Source organism: Pieris napi, chromosome 19 (genome assembly GCF_905475465.1).
Source record: "Pieris napi chromosome 19, ilPieNapi1.2, whole genome shotgun sequence".
In the NCBI taxonomy this organism is placed as follows: Eukaryota; Metazoa; Arthropoda; class Insecta; order Lepidoptera; family Pieridae; genus Pieris; species Pieris napi.
In genome coordinates this window covers 5,858,927-5,878,937 of record NC_062252.1, presented here as the reverse complement: position 1 = coordinate 5,878,937, position 20,011 = coordinate 5,858,927, and the positions used below count along the sequence as shown (strand labels likewise).

General features: G+C 34.6%; 1 protein-coding gene across 6 annotated transcripts; it reads left to right on the top strand.

Moving 5' to 3' along the window:
• Positions 1–8,306: 8,306 nt before the first annotated feature.
• On the top strand, positions 8,307–18,229 carry LOC125059147 (trimethyllysine dioxygenase, mitochondrial-like). 6 transcript variants are annotated; one of them, XM_047663411.1, is made up of 8 exons: positions 8,307–8,618; positions 10,340–10,439; positions 10,632–10,744; positions 12,730–12,947; positions 13,846–14,021; positions 16,776–17,000; positions 17,441–17,574; positions 17,979–18,229. In XM_047663411.1, exons 1-8 carry the CDS (start codon positions 8,555–8,557, stop codon positions 18,110–18,112), a joined length of 1,164 nt encoding a protein of 387 aa, XP_047519367.1. In that variant the 5' UTR covers positions 8,307–8,554; the 3' UTR covers positions 18,113–18,229. The 6 variants fall into 6 exon arrangements, with proteins under 6 accessions (XP_047519367.1, XP_047519368.1, XP_047519371.1 ...); XM_047663412.1 differs by having other exon boundaries at positions 8,506–8,638; XM_047663415.1 differs by having other exon boundaries at positions 8,551–8,628.
• Positions 18,230–20,011: the final 1,782 nt, after the last annotated feature.

Below are 20,011 nucleotides of genomic sequence, written 5' to 3'. Positions count from 1 at the left end.
CTGTCGGGTCCTTCGTTCTCCGCTCGTGCGTCAGAGTCCACGATCTGATGTTGTAGTGGCGGTTCTGCCTCAAAAGCAGTCTCATCAGGTTCTCCGTGCTGTTAGAATAATCTGGGACGTGAAGTAAGCATGGAACCTTGCTGGGGATTGCTGACTGAGGCCTAACTACCAGTTTGGTGTCTGTTATAGGGTTGGTGATGGCATCGCAGGTACTGGTCAGCCACCTCAACGCGTAGGCGTCCTCGCACCACATTTTTAGGACGCCATCTGCGAAGTGGGCTTTGCCCCGGAACCTGATGTCTTTCGTTTCTTCTGTTAGAGGAGCTGCAAAATCCGCCATTAACTCGTCATGCAGCTTACCTTGGATTTGTAGGCGGATGGCTTCCGCCTGTTCTTGGGTCATGTCGAGGAAGGGCTCGGTCATTACAGCAACACAGAACTCATTCGTTTTGTATGCTGCCGCCGCTTCCGCGTAACTGGCCGAGGTCCCTCCCACCGTTCGAGGTCGGTTAAGTTTTACCCTTTTCCTTTCCCCAGTCGGTGTAACTGAGTCCTCAGGCCGTACACGTTTCTGGCCCTTCACTCGTTCGTTGGTTTTCGGTTTTTTACTGTTTTCGGGTCTCGTGCTGCACTTGGAGCCGTCAGGCCTTAGCGCGGCATTCGACGCCGTCGGCTTCGGTTCCCATCTCCTGCCTCCTGTTGCTCTGCTAGCTCCAGGGGCTGGTTTTGGGTTAACAGGAGGTCCTTGAGCAGCAGCTAACAGCTCCTGCCGTTCTGCCGCCCTTCTGACCCTGTTGAGCCGTCGCCTCTTTGATGAGCTCAAAACCATAGTCATGGTCGGTTCCTGTATTGCGGTTTTCAGGGCCGTCATGTCCATGGTTGAGGACGCTGCACCGGGTACATTCACCGTCTCTGACACGGTATTCCGCATCGGTCTAACCGTGGATGTCACACCTTCAGACGCATACAGTACTGCTGCATCATCCAGAGTGACCTCCTTTGGCTCAACCGACGCAGTTAACCTAGCCGCGACGGAGGACGCTTCCCTGTGCAGTGGTTTTGTCGTTTCTGATGGATTGGGTACGGTCCTGGGTGCAGCCCGGTTTGGCTTGTCCCCAGTCGATTCCCTTTCCTTCGATTCACTGGACGCTGCCGGGATTGGCGCATCCTTGTGAGAAACAGGGGCATCAAAGTGTCGTGTCACTGGCGCCTTGCACCGTGACCCGTCCTGAGACGCAACCCTGTGTTGTTTGTTAGATTCCACATCCTTAGATGTGGCCTTGTTTTTGTTCTGTTTATTTGTTTTTGAAGCCTCTTTGTCCATGAGGTGTTAGGTAATAAATTCACCGTCAGAGCTCTCCACCCGCCACGGAGTCCTCAGTCGGGGGCGTCACTTGCACAGCAAGCAAACGCCAGAGCTACTCCTCCGGTATAGAGCCAGTGCGTAGGAAGGCAGACGCGTCCGCACGCTGCCAGGAAGTACGGAGCTGTTCGCATCACGAGACGATGACGCAAACTCACCCCGAGTCCCGAGCCACGCCGACGCCCCCCCCCCCCCACACCCCGACTCTCGCTTGGTAGCCCGCTTATGGGATACCGCAGCCGGTTGACCACAGGTAGCTAGTCCATGGCCTCCCGTGTGAGGAGAAATCCAGACCAAAGAGGCGTGTTGTGTGCAGCGCACAACTGTTCCCGGCGCACTGTCACACTCAACCCCCAGGACTCCTTCATCCCCCCGTACGGGTCCCCGCGCACGGCACAAACACGCGGGAGGTCATTTACTGTCCACCATCCTATCTTTTTGGATGATGAACTTGCAAGGACATGACCTCTCCATCCCTGCAATTAATCGCTTGGTGGTTTCAGTTGCGTCTATTACATAGGGTAATAGACCAAAAACGGGGTCGGCAACCTCGAGAAGGATAGTCCACCAAACTTGCCTTGGGGATCTCAGTGACCTGCACTCCTCCCAAGACCACGCCACCCTACCCATCAGAGGGAGGTGGTAGGGTAGGTCTGCACCTGTGCTACCATGCGATGCAAACATGTCGTACTGGGAACCGTAAAAACACAGACCAGACCCTCCCCTTCGTTGAATACGGTCAAGTGGAAGGAGCTGGTACTGGGTAGCCCCCGCCCAGAGGTGAGAACTGTACTCCATGTGGGGCCGAATTTCCGCTTTATATAGTTGCAAACGGTGGCCCGGAGTGAAGTACCGTCTCGCCTTGCTGAGCACACCAAGCTTTTTGGAGGCTAATTTAGCCTTACCCTCCACGTGACCGCGAAACTGAACGTCGTAAGGATATCTACCGATTCAAATTAAATGACACGGAATAAGTGATGCCTGTTTTTCATAATAAACATAATGGGAGCTTGCTGACGCTGGACACTACTGTATAAGGAGACTACTGTAGTACTGTAGCATTCCCACATAATACGTGCCAGAACTTAGGAACGTTGAGTTCATCGGGTGCACCAATGCACGACGGTGGTTTCAACGAACTCGCGAGACCACTAGACTAACACGGCACTTGTCCATGTTAATGATAATATATAAATCTTACATTTATTCAAAAAACTTCTTTTTGATCATTTTCTTTCTGCCTCGTTATTAGCTCTTAGCCTCTGCTTATATATATTAATTATTGTGACTCTGTTAACCTTTTGATTGTATTTTAAAATTTTTTTATTTTTTCTTTAGACTTTACTTTATTTTATTTTAGTTATAGTAACGAGTTATTTTGAGTTTTTTTTTGTTAATAATTTTTGCATTTCTTGTACTCTACCCTCTGTAGGTGTTTCTTTTTCATTGTTCCACATTAAGGTTGCCTCGAAGAAATCGCTTGTTAGCGATAAGGCCGCCCGTTGCCTTATAACTTTTGGAACCTGTTTTTTTTATTTTTGTTATGTGTATGTTTGTGAATAAGGTAATAAATCATAAATAAATAAATATATGCGTTCTAAAAAATTTGTTATAAGTAATAAAATCTGCGTTAAAAATATACTAAGACAAAAGAAAATGTTATAAAATATTTATAGTCTAAATCTAAATGACCTCCTTTAATTTAATGTCACTCGAAGTTTATCTCAATGATTCATAACCGCTATTTATAAAAGTAAATTTACCCAGTTTTAACACTGACCAGTGCAAAAGTAAAATGCATTAACTTCTGCAAACACGTTTCCCAGCGACAAAACCGCTTGAGAATACAAATATTTAAAGCTAGAAGCTTTCAGTGAAAACGGTTATAATTCATTTCTATACGAAAGCGCATGTATTCTCCGCGTTGAATGAAACCAAATTTTCTTTCAACAATTTTGATATTTCAATACTTTCATGATTTATATTTGAATTGAAAATTTTATACTGCAAAAAAAAGTAATGTTCTTGATCGTTTTAAAAATAACGTTCTTAGAGCTTAGTGTTTTTACTGTCGTATCCGAATCCCGATCCGACTTAAAGATAAGACGGATCCATGGGGCTTAACTTCCATTTTACTAATATAAAACAATTTTTCTTCACATTAGTCAGTAAAAATATCAAGAGGTGTAAAGAACATACATACATCAATATTATATAATATACTAGCAGACTCGGCCAAGCGTTGCTGTGGCTAAGATTTTTGATACATTACATAGTAGTAAACTATTCATGGGAAACGATAGGAGAACACCGGTCCACCATGCTGTTTTGGTGGTTATGCCATTAAGTTGTAGCTTATGTGAAACGCTGGTACTTTCAACACAGCGCCATCTGTTAGAATTATGACTATCAAATAATAAACAAATATTTTGCAATAAAATAATATTGCGGGTATAAATTGAGATGTAAGCTATCCTATCTTTTAAGTTGAATCAAACTACACACGGTATGCAAATTTGATTGATATCGGTTCGGTAGTTTAGGAGTCCATAGCGGACAAACAACGTGACACGTAATTTATATATATTAAGATTTAAAAACACATATTGCTGTGATTGCCTATATTTTGTTCGTGCGTCAAAAGCCTCTTAAATAATAACTTAGATTTTTTTGTAACGTTTGAGCGTAATAGTGACGAAGAAATATCAGACTATATTTGTAAGAGTCAACAAATGCAAGTAACAGATGGGGTTCGTAAGTGGATTAATTGATAAATGGCAACCGACTGGCACCAGTCCAGAGCTTCCAACGATTTCAGCTCATTGGTGAATCCATTAACTTATAGGGCAAATAGCCAGCAGCTTAAAACGATTCAAAATATAAGAATTTACGTTCGAAATACGTTTACATACGTTTACAATACCTCAATTTTAATATACAAAATTATTATATAAAAATCAGATACAAAATATTCATTAAGAAATATTGATACATTATGTTTAATACAACCAAGGACTAATTACGGAAAACTTAATATTATGTATCAAGGCGCACAAATATTTAATACATTGCCACCCAGATTAAAAGAAATAAAACCTTTTTACAAATTTAAAAAACTTTTAAAAGTACATATAATTAACAACATACCTATAAAGTAAGAAAAATAAAAACAACCATATTCTATATCTGTGTCTGTAACAATCGTAAAAGTTTAATATGAATTAATGGAATAATTATTGTATTTACAAAACATCAAAAAGGCTATTCTAGCATTTACTTATGTCTGCGAACGAGCGTCTTAGAAATTATTACTATTCATTGTCACATAATGCCTGTTGTAACATCGATGCGACCTACCTGCACTTTTGTAACAAATATGGTACATATTGTTAGAAAGTAATATTTTTATTTTATATAGTGTATTTTCAAATAATTTCATAACACGATGTACATAACTAACTTACTCTAAATTTTCTCGCTAAGTGAATGTAATTCTTTGAGATATAAAGTATCTTTGAACCGAAAGCAGTCAATTTTAGTTTCATTTATATCCTATGAAAGGAAATTGAATTTTTATATACCCATTGAGGTTGAATTTTTGGATTCAATCACACATCAAAGAATCTATGAAGGCAGAACATATGTTGTATTGTAATTGTATAAAACAGTATAAGTGAACATATATAATACACCGTGGTCCTTAGGACAAGGTCTTGATCTAATAAAAACATTTGTTTTTTGTTTGATGAAGACCTTGTTGCAAAAACTTATAGTTTGTGCAATCTAAGTTGGGTTTTAAGAATTTCATGTTTATTTAGTAGGCGTTTAAAATTCAAACATCTTACATATATTTCACAATTGTTTTAAACAAAAAAAGTACTTCCTAGAATTAGAATATCCAACTTACAGCCTTGTCTACTGCTACTGCTACTGAATTAATCAACTGTTGAAATTTCAGCTTATTTAATATTTTTCCCGTAATAAATGTGAGTGATTATTCAAAAGGTTTAACAGATTTCGCTGTAAAATGACTTTGTAAAAGTAATTAGCTTCCTCCCGCGAATTCTGTAAGATAAATGCGTTCGGAACTTTATTCTAAAGACAACTTTAGCTATATTTCAAGACACGATAACAATAAATTGCTTTTGCTTGTTCTTGTGAGACAATTAAAAACTTCAAGCGATGTATTAACATACACTTTTGATTCTTGAAGTTCATCCTGTTAGGTGAATATCTAGCGACGCTACTTTAGGAGTCGCGGTCTCACAATTCTGTTTTTTTTATTATAATAATAATAATGATTTATTTATTGCAAGAATGTGGTACAAAAATGTGTTAATCACTATATGAATTAACTTTTGATTTTTTTACAGATTCTAACTATTTAATGACTGTTGATTATTCAAATAATTTCTGTGCAATACAACATTTTTCCATTGTTTACGTATGTGACATTTGCATAATAGAACAAATATATTATTGCAATAATATTTGTTCAAAATACTATAAAACTATGTAAATGTATGTATAACGCCTACATTGAAAAGCCATGATAGAATTTTTACTTATCTATAACATCAGTATAAACCACGAATATAATATTTTCAAAAAGATTCCATTACATTAAAAGTCCAGTAAAATGAATTATTTAAATAAAACGTCGTTTTATTCTGGTAACTGCTATTAATAAAGTTTTGTAGCCAGATGTCGCAAAGTACCTCGAGTCCGGCCTTTTGGCCGTGATGTAACATTGATCTTACAGAAGATTGACATTAATGCCAAGAGCAAATATTATTATTGCAGGCCAATATCGAAGTAAATATTATGATCATTTCTATGTTTATACTTCCTGTAAACTTATGAAGCAAAACATATACAGTTCAGTAGGTCAGTGTTAGAATATTGTTCCTTTTTCAAAAATATTTTCAAAATAAAAAATCAACGGAGAATTAAGCACCGTGATATAGATACGTGTCAATAGGTAATGGAATAGTAATATGTTTTACGAAATCTTTAATAGATTTGGTATTTAACGTTTAATTCTCCTTATAAGAGCGTATACACACGTTCTTAAAGTACTTGTAAAATGACCGACGCCGTACAGTACAGCTTTTGTTTCGTGACATTACCAATCATTATATTGAGTATCAAAGAGATAGTGAATTACGGAGTGCAATTTAAATTCTAAACTTTAATTGTTATTAACTTGCTATTGACTATTGTTACACAGTGACATTTAACATATCAAATAAGTTAGCGAGTAGGTACATACTTTAGAGCATCAAGTACTTCTATGAATAAAAAACGATAGTAAATGTAGTATTGCTTTTGAAAAAAGAGGATTGTATCTTATAATTCTACATAATTATATCACGTACCTTAAGAAGTCATTCTGAATAAAATATTAAGTAGCATGCGGTTCCAAATTGGAACTCACAGTTTTGGATATAATAGGAATCACGTTAATACTCATATGGATTTGGATTTTTGGATTGGATTTGACATCGGAACTTTGGGTTCAACGTCAGGCGATGGACATATGATAAGTTATCGTGCAATATTTTATTGCAAATCTTGAAAGGACAAGACCACGACCTTATATTATGTGATAAGCTCTGCCTTTAATACCGTCATAAAGTTATGTAATAAAATTATAGCGAAAATGGCTGACACTCAATCTTCGTTCAGTATGATTTATTATATTCATGTCTATCGAACTTAGAATATACGAAATTTATATTTTAAATCTGGTCTGAATTTGTAATATGTTCTTCTTTGTCCTTCTTTATATTAAATTTGTTTAAATACACATTTAATTCTATTTACATACGAAAAACAAAATACAAAAAAACGTGTGTGTACTTATGTAGTATGTACACGCGATAGAAGTTATACTTCTTTAGCGTAACAAGATAAAAATCTTTTCAAATTTTTTATCTTTCGCCTTATTCTACGATTGTGGAAAAAACTACATAAAGAATAGATAATAATTACTCTCATCATATTTCCCTAACGCGCCAAAAGAAGTATAACTTTTAACGCGTGTACATAAGTACACACACGTTTTTTTTTGTAGTTTCACTTTAACTAAGTTCGTTAGTAGGTAAAGAAAGACGTGATATTTTGTAAGTTTGGTGCTCTATACTAGAATTCGTTGAATTCGGTTAAACAATTTAAATGTTAGGCTATAGAAATTGCTTTGGCTGTTTTTTTAAGGTTATGCAGTCTAGATTTCCTTTATACTTGAAGCACGTTCCTAGCACCTGGTACGACCTGTAATCTCCATGCATAATGCACGAATAAACTTTATGTGGGTTTCGTTTCAAACTCTGATAAGCTTCTTCAGTGAAGTACGATAATCTGAACTTGTAATTATGAGCTATTGCTAATAATCACAATTAATTATTATCAAGCATCGAGCAGAAATTCTATATTTGACAAATTTATTTATAATGTCATTAAAAAACCACCTTCGCTTTGTCAAAAGCTTGATTTGAAATTAAAATTACCTATTGAACAACCGACAAATACTATTACTATTAAAGTTACGTTAGTAACTGCGTATAAACAACTCCTGCCCGTTTGCCTCCTATTACATAAAAAAAAAAACAATGTCTCACTCACACTTTCGCTTGTTTTTATGACGTCTGACATTTATCATTATATTCAACTGTCATAATGACTTATTTGCTTAGTAAATATATTGTGCTACATTTAACATTTTAACGTAAAGGGTTAAAATACGTAAAATCATCGTTATGTAGAAAAAATATTTTATAAAAACACAAAAAGTTTTTTTTTCTTGGCCGTCACGGTTTGTGCTTCAGCCATCACAAAAAGTTACTGGCAATATAACATTAAAAAGTATTTTTTCGATTTAAAGAAAATGGCGGCCCTTGTGAATTGTCAATGTTTTAGTGTTCTGTTTATATACAATTTTCTTTAATTTTGTTTGGAAATGAGAAAATGTGTTATATTTTGACGATAATGATTCTAGAACTTGTTTTGTTTGGATTTGCAAATTCAAAACTCGCCTAAGCGATAGCGTGATGTTGAAGGTTAATTATTATTTAGGATTTGTTGAATTTAGTTTGTTTCATGTTGTTCTTTTGTCATAAAATTTTATCTTATAACTCCTTGTAACAAAGGATGACATAAGTGTTTTGTTAAGATAATTTTTTGACCGTTGACATGTCGTTAACCCGTGTGACAAACAAATATAATTTGCGTCAGTCTTCGATTAGCCTTGTTGCCTGTAAGCAACAGTTATGATATGTAAGTTTTTTTAAACAATTACAATGGATTGTTATCATTAGAAATGGCGCGAATTTTGTGTTATCATGATTGTAATTTTAAATATAATTTGTTCGTTTATTCTTGTTGGACATTAAGTTTTATTTTATTCGTTACGACTTGTGAATGTGTGCGTGTGTTTTGTTTTTATTCATTACCTAGTATTACTTTGAAATATGTAGTACTCTACAGTTGTATGAATGGTATAATAACTTTTTATTTGATTGTGATGACTTCATTCTATATAATTACCCGTCTCTTAAAACCAGACACAGTAGTATTTTCATAGTAGATATGCCAGTTGGTACGCTATTTAAAAATTATTCTTTCCCACGCATATTTAATAATAGTGTACAAACTACTTTACTAATATAATTAATTAAAGATCCTGTACTGAAAAAGGCATTGGCTCATGATATCGATTAGAGGGCATTAAGTCGAAGTTGTTGTTTCCAAAACTGTTACTCAATGCTAATGGCGCGTGACTCGACAACAAATTGCTATTAACTTCTTAAACCGTTCCCGATACAGTTTCGATTTTACTAACAGACCTTTTGTATTTAAGGTTAAGATACAAAAATAAAATTTAATTATATTTCACATTATTAAATCGTACCAAGTAATTTATAGAACGAGTCTATATAATATGTTACGTATTGTAGGGATCAAGTATAATTATTGGTAATTAACATAAAATGTGTATGACGTCCGCAGTCCGCACCTATTATCGAGGCCATACATTAAGGCCGATTTACATTATCTAAAGGCCGATTTACATTATCTTAGTGTTTAGGAGAGTGCTTTAGGATAGTACTTTAGTTGAAACATGTAAACGCTACTTGCTTTAGTAAATGCTACGCTAAAGAACTTGCCTTTCAAGTTGTACTAAAGCACTCTCCTAAACACTAAGATAATGTAAATCGGCCATTAGTTGAAACATGTAAACGCTACTTGCTTTAGTAAACGCTACGCTAAAGAACTTGCCTTTCAAGTTGTACTTTCAAGTTGTACTGAAAAGGTGGGAGCTTGTAGTTTATTGTTTATCAGAATGCCAAATCAGAAAATGACTGCTTCACGACTGATTTGAGAGCGACCGCCGATGCGAAAACCGCTGTGTGAGTTCGAAAAGTGAGTTACAGAATCGCAGGGCTGGCTAGGCATTCGGAATACACTGCCTTAAAAGAAGCTATTTTATTTATTATTTATATTTAGTTTATTTATTTCGAATAAAATCTCGTCTTCTATTTGTTCCATAACTACAGTTAGTATTTTGCGTAGAATAGAGCGTATTTGCCGACGTCGTTGCGCGTTCATTGTGGCGCTGTAATGATACTCTACTGGAAGAAATGTAAACGTTCACTCGCAACGCATTAAAGCACTAAAGAACTTGCCTTTCAAGTTGTACTAAAATACTCTCCTAAACACTAAGATAATGTAAATCGGCCTTAAGTTCTAGTTTGTATAACTTGTTTTTTTCTTTTTTCCTGTGTGGCCTTGGCATAATAAGTACCTATAAATGAAAATATACTCAGCATCAGAAGAGTACATAACAATTGCTTAAAATTATAAGTAAGATACAATTCGGAATACAAGCTTTTGATCCTTGAATTTCAGCTTAAACAAACAACAAAAACGTGAAATAGAGAAAGTTAAATTAAGTTTTTGTATTTATTTAAATTCCAGTGATAAAAGGCGCTACGGTAGATGGGACGACGCTAAAGCTACGCCTTCATAATGACTCAGTTTTGACCTTCGAAGATTGTTGGCTACGTGATCATTGCAGGTGTATTTTTTATTTATTTGGAAAACGTAAAATGGGAACATATTTTATTTTACTAACGCGAGTATCTAAGTTTTAGTTTTAGTTACAGTTATACTACGGAGATTCGCAAGTAAACATTGTATACTAAAAAATCGATGTTATCACTATACCTCAAAATTTTAATGAATTTAAATTTATTTTAATAAATTACAGATGCCCAGAATGTTATCATTCATCTACAAACCAAAGGGCTCATCATATTTTGGATATACCCGAAGTAATGATACAAAGCGTTAAAACAAACGATACAAACGTTGAAATAAAATGTAAGTACTTTCTATAAATATTAAGAGCGTCCTCTCTCAAACGCCGGCAACATGGGTTTTGAAACCATTAGTTTTTAACAATAAACAGTATACATTTTATAAATAAAAATTAATCACAAAATATATGGCTATGCGCAGTTTTGCGCGTAGCTGACGCTTAGAAGACGACCATTCGAGTAATTTTATATTTATTCCTAGAACTCAAAGGTATTCGTAAAATTAAAAAAAAAATAGGTTTTTAATCCGGAAAAGCGAACAATCTATCGGGTAACATAGCAAAATTTTCCATATGTTTGTATGTAGCTACTTAAAAGGTAGGCTAAGTAAAAAATCATATAAAAGCGAAACGAAGTTCGCGGGGGTAATAAATAAAGTAAAGTTTCTTTGTAATATTAGATTTTCTTTTAAAATATATACTTACACACAATAAACGGTATATAGAACTGAAAAAAATGTTAATGAGTGCTTTGTCAAGTTTATCTATTTGCTAAGCGACACGAAGTATTTAAACATTCAAATTTCAATATATTTCAACTTATTTAAATTAATGCACCCACTTAATTGTCAGCCTAATGGTTAATCATGCGTTTCAACTCTGAGATCTACTTCGAACACCTGGCAAATACCACTTTTAGATATACACGCTTGACCTGGGAACAAAGTCGTAAAAGCAAAATAAATTTTTTTTTCAGGAAAATAAAAGGAGGTAATGCTATTATTACGAGGATAATAAGAACTAATCTATTTTTGTGAACTAATGTATGGGAGTTTTAAGGGTAAAAAACGGTTTATCTTGATTTCCGGCAAAACTAAAAGTCCTATGGAAAAATCTCAAATTGCAAAGTTGTAGATAATAAAAAGATCTAAAACTTTTGTATTTAGACATTTTTCACATTATCTCAAAATTTATGAGAAAAATTCAAAAAACCAAGTTTTTTGTTTTTATCTTTTACAAAATTTATTTTTTTTCCCACGAAATTTGGTGAAAGCTTAATTTTTTATGTCTTTAATACGCTGTAATCTATTTGATTTGAAATAATAATTTTTTCACCTTATTTTGAATTAATATCGAAAAAGCACCCTAATTTTCAATCGAAAATTCACCTGTCAAAATATAAGCTTTTTTCAAAAAGTTGGTGTGCTATCAGTTCGTTGAAATCTCTACTTTCCTATGGTAAAAATATATATATATATATATATAATTCTATAGTAAATCTCCTCAGAAAATGCAAAAATGCAAAAATTCGTATGCAGTAACGCCCAGACCCGTCATCCCCTTCCCTAGGTTAGGTTCCCTACATATGTTTAATCCTACTAGTTTTTTTCTCTTTTTATTTATTTTTAAAGGCTTCTACCCTGGTCTATAATGCTTTTACCTCGCTCCAAGTTTTTTCGGCTCTCTTTGCCTCGTTTGCGACTGTACTTCGCCAGGTTAGCTTGCCACGCTTCCGCTGTCCTTGCGGGTTCCAATCAAGCGCCTGCTTGGGAATATGATTGAGATCCCTTCGAAGTGTATGGCCTAACCAATTCCACTTGCGTCGCTTGATCTGCTGGCTGATTGGGGTTTCTCGGCAGCGCTCTCAAAGTTGCTCGTAAGAGATTTTTTCAGGCCAGTTGTAGCTATATATTTCAGGGGAAGTAAACTTAAGTAAACGAGTATTAGTAACATTGTGCACAAAACAATTTCCGTAGATTATTCTATTATAAAATATACGATTTGCCTATAAAGGCAAAATGTTATGCAAAGATTTTGAAAAATGTTATAGTACACACCCCAAGTAAAAATGAGAAAACATTAAAACAGTCGTGATAGTGATTTACGACTTTGTACTCCGGGGCAAGCGATATTTGGGATAAGAATTTTAAAAATTCTTCCAATTATTTAACTTCCATTATTTCCGTTTTTAAATTACATTGTAAGGCTCACCTGTACCTTATAATTCAAAATTATACAATCAAATTAAGTAATTAAATTACATTTCCAGGGAACGATGGTCACAAATCCACTTACAATGTTAATTTCTTAGAACCTTATGGCTATGAAAATTGGAAACTGCCAAAATGGCCACCAGTTTTGTGGTGTGGCGATTCCGTGGCCACTAAAATTGCGAGGATTTCTGACAAAGAATTCGTTAATAACATAGAAGGAGAGAAGAAAGTCTTCCAATCTCTACTCGATTATGGAATTGCTGTGATTGAACAGGTAATTCATTGTTTTTAATTGTGTATGAAGGTGGAAAACAAAGGTTATACTTTTTATATTCTAAAAAGGTTTAGAGAATTTGGACCTTTGAAACACAACAATTACCATACGAGATCAGATAAAAGGAGGTTATAACTGACTCTTACACTTTATTTGACAGTTTTTACATGTTTTTTTTTATAGAACAGGGGCAAACGGGCAGGAGGCTCACCTGATGGTAAGTGATACCGCCGCCCATGGACACTCAATGCCAGAGGGCTCGTGACATAGGAACATGTACAAATTTTAAATACGTTATCTGTTGTCATAAAGTTATATTAATGTAAATAGAATTTGCTATAGACTATAGTCGTATATATCATAGAAATTGTGTGTTCGAGCTAAAAAAGTACATGATGATTCTTAAATGTATTATCGTAAAATTCAAGGTCAACTAACTTTAAAACATCGCACATAATTTAACGAAACTATATAAATACATTACAACAAATACATTGTCATTACGAAAGGTCCAAATAATTCCTAAAAAAAGGTTTAATTGCACTTCTTTAATTAAATTACAGTGAATATTTGGCATAAAGATCTATATATAATCTGGCATAAAGATACAAAAGCGTACTTTAGTTAAAATACAATTACACTGATTTGGTTTTTTTGAATAAGAAGGTTACTCTATAAGAAGTTAATATATCCATTTGTCATCTTTGATATTAGAACGTTCTTTTTTTAAATATTTTAACTTATCTGTGGCAGCGTTCGTTCGGTTTGGCAGACGCGTGTCTTGGGTTTTGGCGCCATTGCATGGCGCATTTGGCGCTTTACTTAAATTTTATGATTGATCTTATAAGTACAACATAAATTAACACTATTTTCACCCTCGTGGCGTATTCTCATTTAGGTAGAGCCAACAATGGAAGCGACTGAGGTAATCTGCCAAGCTCTGGGTGGTGTACAGCATACTATGTTTGGAGGGATGTGGAAGGTGAGCACAAATCCAGAACATGCTGACACAGCTTATATGAACATCGCCTTAAAACAACATACCGATAATACATATTTCACGGAACCAGCTGGGTAACTATTATTTATATGTATATCATGTCATATAATACTAGAATTATAACTTTCCTGATTATATCTGTAAGACTGAGACAAACAGAGGGTATTGAGATACACATAGAAAAGAATGCGAATGGTTAATTTTGTGCTGGTATGTAATATGCCATACTGCCTTGCGATTCTGTAACTCACTTTTCAAGCAGTCATTTTACGATTTGGCATTCTGTTAAACAATAAACTACAAGCTTCCTCTTTTTCAGAATGCCAAATCATAAAATGACTGCTTCATGTCTGATTTGAGCGCGACCGCCGCTGCGAAAACCGCTGTGAGAGTTCGAAAAGTGAGTTACAGAATCGCAAGGCAGGTTGTTAATTATGCGTTAGTTTTGAATTTGGTTGCTTCTATACCATATTATTATCATTGATGGAAAGATTTTGGCCAATATTATGAGAATTAAAACCAATTTTCGGTGCAAACCAGGAAAAAGCGTTTTAGGAAGTTGTACGTATACTTAAAGGGTGTCAAAACTACCCTAGGCTTAAAAGCTACCAATTACTATACTATAAATTAGTTAACGTACTACTCATTAAAAATGTAACCCAATAAATTAATTTAGTAGACCCTCAGAATCATAAAACTACTTAAATAAAAGTTATTTAATGGCTATGCAACGAGTCTCTTAATATATGATAGACAATGTTACAAATTCGGAACACAAAATATGTTTAATTATAACTCGTAAATCAAAGATATCTACGAACTATAATTCTTATACTGGTGTTTCCAAAATCTGTTTAGCAATTCGTTCACGGACGGTTTCTTACGGTTAGGGTTCGTAAAGTACGGTAGAGCGGAAGTAATGTTGAACCAGAGATGCGCCCTTAACTTTTCACGCTAGGGGTAACCTCAAAAATCTCTCGTTCATTGTTCCTCTTGAATTTAGAGTACACTTCATGCTCTTATTAAAATATTTATTATCCCCGTTGTGAAAGTGATGTTTTTGTTTATTCTCAACGGCTGTACTCAGTCTCCGACTCCATTATCTAAATTATCTTAGATAGACTAGATTAATTGTTATTTAGACTACAACTCAGCTACGATTTTTAATGACGACTGATTTAAGAACTGAATAAAGAACTATTTTAGGTGTCGATTATATCTATGGTGAACTTAAATAAACGTTATTATTTAGTAAAGATCAAGTCCAGAAATATAAATAAACTCGTAATGGACACGGCTGGTGGAGCTTTAATGAATTGTTGATTCAATAAATTAACAAAAAATTTTTTAGATCATTAATTATATTAATTAATAAAAAAATCTGAACCAATTCGATTCAGGGTCTTTTAATAAAAGAGCGTACAAATTCATAAACGCACTTGGAAGTCTTTCTCCTCCAATTCCTGCCCGTTTGCCCTCTATACAAATACATAATACATTACAAAAGATATGTATATGAAACGCTTCTAACTTTAGTCTATACTTAGTGCCAGTTCTCAAATCAAGGGCGTAGAACGGAAGAGCAGAACTGGCAATAAACTCTCCGCCACTCTTTTTTTTACACAACGTTTGTAAGGAGCTGCAACCATTACACCATGTTCCACATGACGTCTTAAGTAATTAATAATAATAAAATAAATTAAAAACAAAGACTTGTCCTCTATCAGCAGAAATAGGAGCACGCACTTACATTCTCGTGGGAACAACACGCAAACACATATTCGAAATAACTAACATCACCGCATACACGAATTCAAGTACGACCAGCACACGTTCACGAGTATGACGCATGGCCAGCCATCGGCCCCCTCGCCATATTTTAGGGAGAGATACAACCCGACGCATGGACGCCGCCTCAAGCAATGACATTTAAGCGAGCATGACGATCCTTGAATGTGAATTGTAAATGCAAATGTGTGATTACACAATTATGTAACTTAATTAAATAAATCTATTTACAAACAATAAATAGGATTTGGATTTGTTAATTACACATACAAATTTAATTCCAAAATAAATTTTACACCGCAATAATTTTCAATAAACCCAAAAAGATTATCAAGTACCTGGTTCTAAACTCAGTCCGAAGCCCGACCTTCCGCTTATTTCCGTCGGCTCTTAGGGTAAAACCTTTAGCATTGAACCGTGAAAATGAATGATATTAGATTTTGTCTCGCTTATTAGACTTTAATGAAATTGGTTCAGGCAAGTTAATACCGAATCGGTGTTGATAGCCCTATAAAAGAAGCTTCAATTCTAAAGAGAAAACGTAATAGAATAAACGCTTAATACTCACAATTACTTTTCGTAACGCCTTAATAATATTTATTCTATTTCACGATTTTAACAATGAAATTTCTAATTTGCAGCGACATTTTTTTTTTAAAGACATTTCACACCAATTGACCTAGTCCCATGCTAAGCTGGTGAAGCTTGTGTTATGGGTACTAGGCAACGGATAAACATACATATTATAGATAGATAGACATATAAATACGACTCATTGGTCTAGTGGTTAGTACCCCTGACTGCGAATCCATGGGTCCCGGGTTCGATCCCCGGCTGAGGCGAACATCGATGTGATGAGCATTTGGTGTTCTTCTTAGGTCTTGGGTGTTTAAATATGTATCTATATGTATATCTATCTATAATATGTATGTATATCCGTTGCCTAGTACCCATAACACAAGCTTCACCAGCTTAGCATGGGACTAGGTCAATTGGTGTGAATTGTCTTTTAAAAAAAAAAATTGTCTTTAAATTTTCAGGCTTCAAATATTCCATTGCACAGAACATACAAACGGTACAGGTGGTGAAAATGTCTTCATAGATGGGTTTTACGCCGCTATGAAACTGAAAGAAGAACATCCGGAAGATTTCGAGTTTCTCACTAAATTCGAAGTCGAGGCGCAGTATATTGGCGATGGACGTTTCCAGAAGCATTCCGCGCCAGTAATTCAGTTGGATACATTTAATAATATTAAACATATCAGGTAAGTGTAAAAGTTTCTTGACCATTCTTCTCCACGAAACTACCTGTTGGAAGGGGCAACTAGAATCTCGAATCTTTATATTTCATTTGACGTTCAAAAGTGCCATTTTAGGTGGTCTAATTGAAATAAATGATTTGGAAATAAAATGTCTCTTAACTCAAGTTTTCTTATTAAGAAAATTTGTTCTGTTAAAAAATACTATCTCGGCCTGCTCGCCTATTTCTCTCACATCAATAATATATCCTCGGAAACGAACTTCGCTGTGTGTGTGATTAATTAATTTTGTACACTACATTTATGATTTATTTTCCGTATATTGCTATCAATTATGGTATATAATACAAATTATACCTATTTAATAGAATATAATAATTATGTTATTCGTCGCCCCTTTGTCTGGCAATTACAAAGTTTTTTTTTTAATTAATATATTTTTATAGATTTAATTCCTATGATCGGTCTCCGATGACATTCAAAAATTCTCAAGAGTGCAGAACATACTACCGTGCTCTTAGGAATCTGGCGAGATACTTCGAAGATCCCAAAAACCAATGGCAAATTAAACTAATACCAGGTATTAATTTTGGCTGAATAATTCATTTTCTTTATTCATTCATTAAGCTAGCCTATAACATAATCAGTGAAATGTAAAAATACATTACTGTATTTAATAAAAAATACATTATACACATACACGATTGCTTGTTTTTTTTCATTTAGTTTTTTGTTATTTCATCTCCTCCGCAATATTTCCTATTGACTTATTTTACAATTTATTGTATATGAACTACTTCGCTACGTTGCTTAAACTATGTCAGACTGATTCAGGTTTATTTAATTTTATGGTAGTTAGTTGCGACTTGTGAGGATTCTTATCATTTTATTTCATCAGATCTTTTAGATGTCGGCCAAAATGATGTTCATTGCCATTCGATTAATAACTTATATTACTGGTTACATTTAAATTTCTTTTTACAGGAACATTAATAGCATTCGACAACTTTAGAGTACTTCATGGACGGACTGCATTCACCGGAAAGCGTATACTCTGTGGCAGCTACGTGTCACGATCTGATTGGCTGGATAAGGCGCGAACTTTAGGGTTACTTTGAACATGATCATTTGCATTATATGTATTTTCAAGTATTCACTAAACTTAAAATTAGATAATGTTTAGAGTTTTTTGCGTCTTTATTTTTAATTCTCGTAAATAAAGTAGTCTTAGTTAGTCTTTGTATTTGCTTGACTAATAGTGACTTAGTCTTTATTTACTATAGTATTTTTTAAGTAAGAGCAGTGTTGACTTGGTAGCTTCAACGTGCGACTCCCATCCTCATCGTAGGTTCGATCCCCGGCTGTGCACCAATGGACTTTCTTTCTATGTGCGCATTTAAGATTCGCTCGAACGGTAAAGGAAAACATCGTGAGGAAACTAGCTTGCCTTAGACCCAAAACAGACGAGAGCGTGCGTCAGGCACAGAAGGCTGATCACCAATTTGCCTATTAGATAAACATATGACCATAAAACAGATACAGAAGTCTGAGGCCCTGACCTAAAAAGGTTGTGACGCCATTGATTCATTCATTTTTAAGTAAAAAAGCATATTTTTATTATATAATCGATGTAGAGGTCTAGGTATGTAAACAAATTTGCTTTTATAATATACAAATAGTTGAACACGGCCGTTTTAGAACCTAATTTTTTAGGTATTATAAAATCTCAAAAGAATACTTTTAATATAATTTTTGCTTCATTATCTGCGAAGACAGGCGACGAGGGCAAAATAAAACTTGAAGCACCCTCGTCAACCTTAGCATTAAAGTACGATCTTCGTAATTTTTTGCGTACTTGCGTATTTTTTATTGGAAATCATAATTTTTAACTTAAATTATTTTCTGTTGTATTTTATAAATTCAAATATGCACCAATATTTGTATAGTTTTATGTAATTTTAGCAATAATATACGTCAGTTACAAGACACAAAATGAGGTTTTATTTTGTCGAAAATTGATTTTGAGCTTCGGTTCGTGTAATGTTTTAAATTTTAATTTTCAAAACTAATGCTCATTACAATTCAAAATAACAAATTGTATAGGTCTTATAGTCACTAATAAATAATCTGGTTATTAAAATTTTCATATAACCTTGTTTAAATATTACAAATGATGTTAAAATGATCAACCAATAATTTTAATTAATACGAACTTCCCTTAGTAAACATAGAATTCATCATTCAGTTTCAAATTCGTTGTCTGTGGTAACTCACCACAGATTGATTCTCCCCACAAAATTGAAATGCCAGCTGCCGATATGTATTCTCAATTTATCTTTACTTATAGTTCGCTTTACCACGAAATTAAATATACTAATTTTATAGTAAAAAGTTGTATATCCACGACATCAAAAGGTATTAAGAAAGAAAAAAACTTTATTATACACAATATACGGATATTTAGATAAAGTAAAGTGCACTGGCCCCCACACTAGGATAACAATTAAACAGTATTTAAATTTATGATTTCTACATATCACAAATTAATATTTAAACTATTTTTGAACAATAATTATATTGTTTTTAAGGCTTTATTGTTTTGTGTCACACTTATACATTATTATCTTTAGAAACCAAAATAACTCTTTGGGTAAGATTGGAGTTCAAATTAATTTCGAATGCTCACTACGTTTTTGACATACGGAAGTCATTCTTACCGCTAGAGCTGCGTATAAATTAAGCGCTGCAGCCGCGCGAGCCAATGTTCGACCAGAGTTGACCTTCATTTGCCGCGCGAGCCAATATTTAGATATAAATTTAGTTGGACGTGACTGCCGCGCGCAGGCAGGCGATCCATCACGAACAGACCGCGGCGGATAGTCAGACCAGTTCACTCTTGTAAACCTGCTAGTATGGACGCGCGTGGTCGGGCGGCTGCCGCTTCCATTGTGATTCACCATCTTATTTGTAAAAAAAATAAAAGAAAAATAAATATTTATTTATTTAATTTTTCAAAT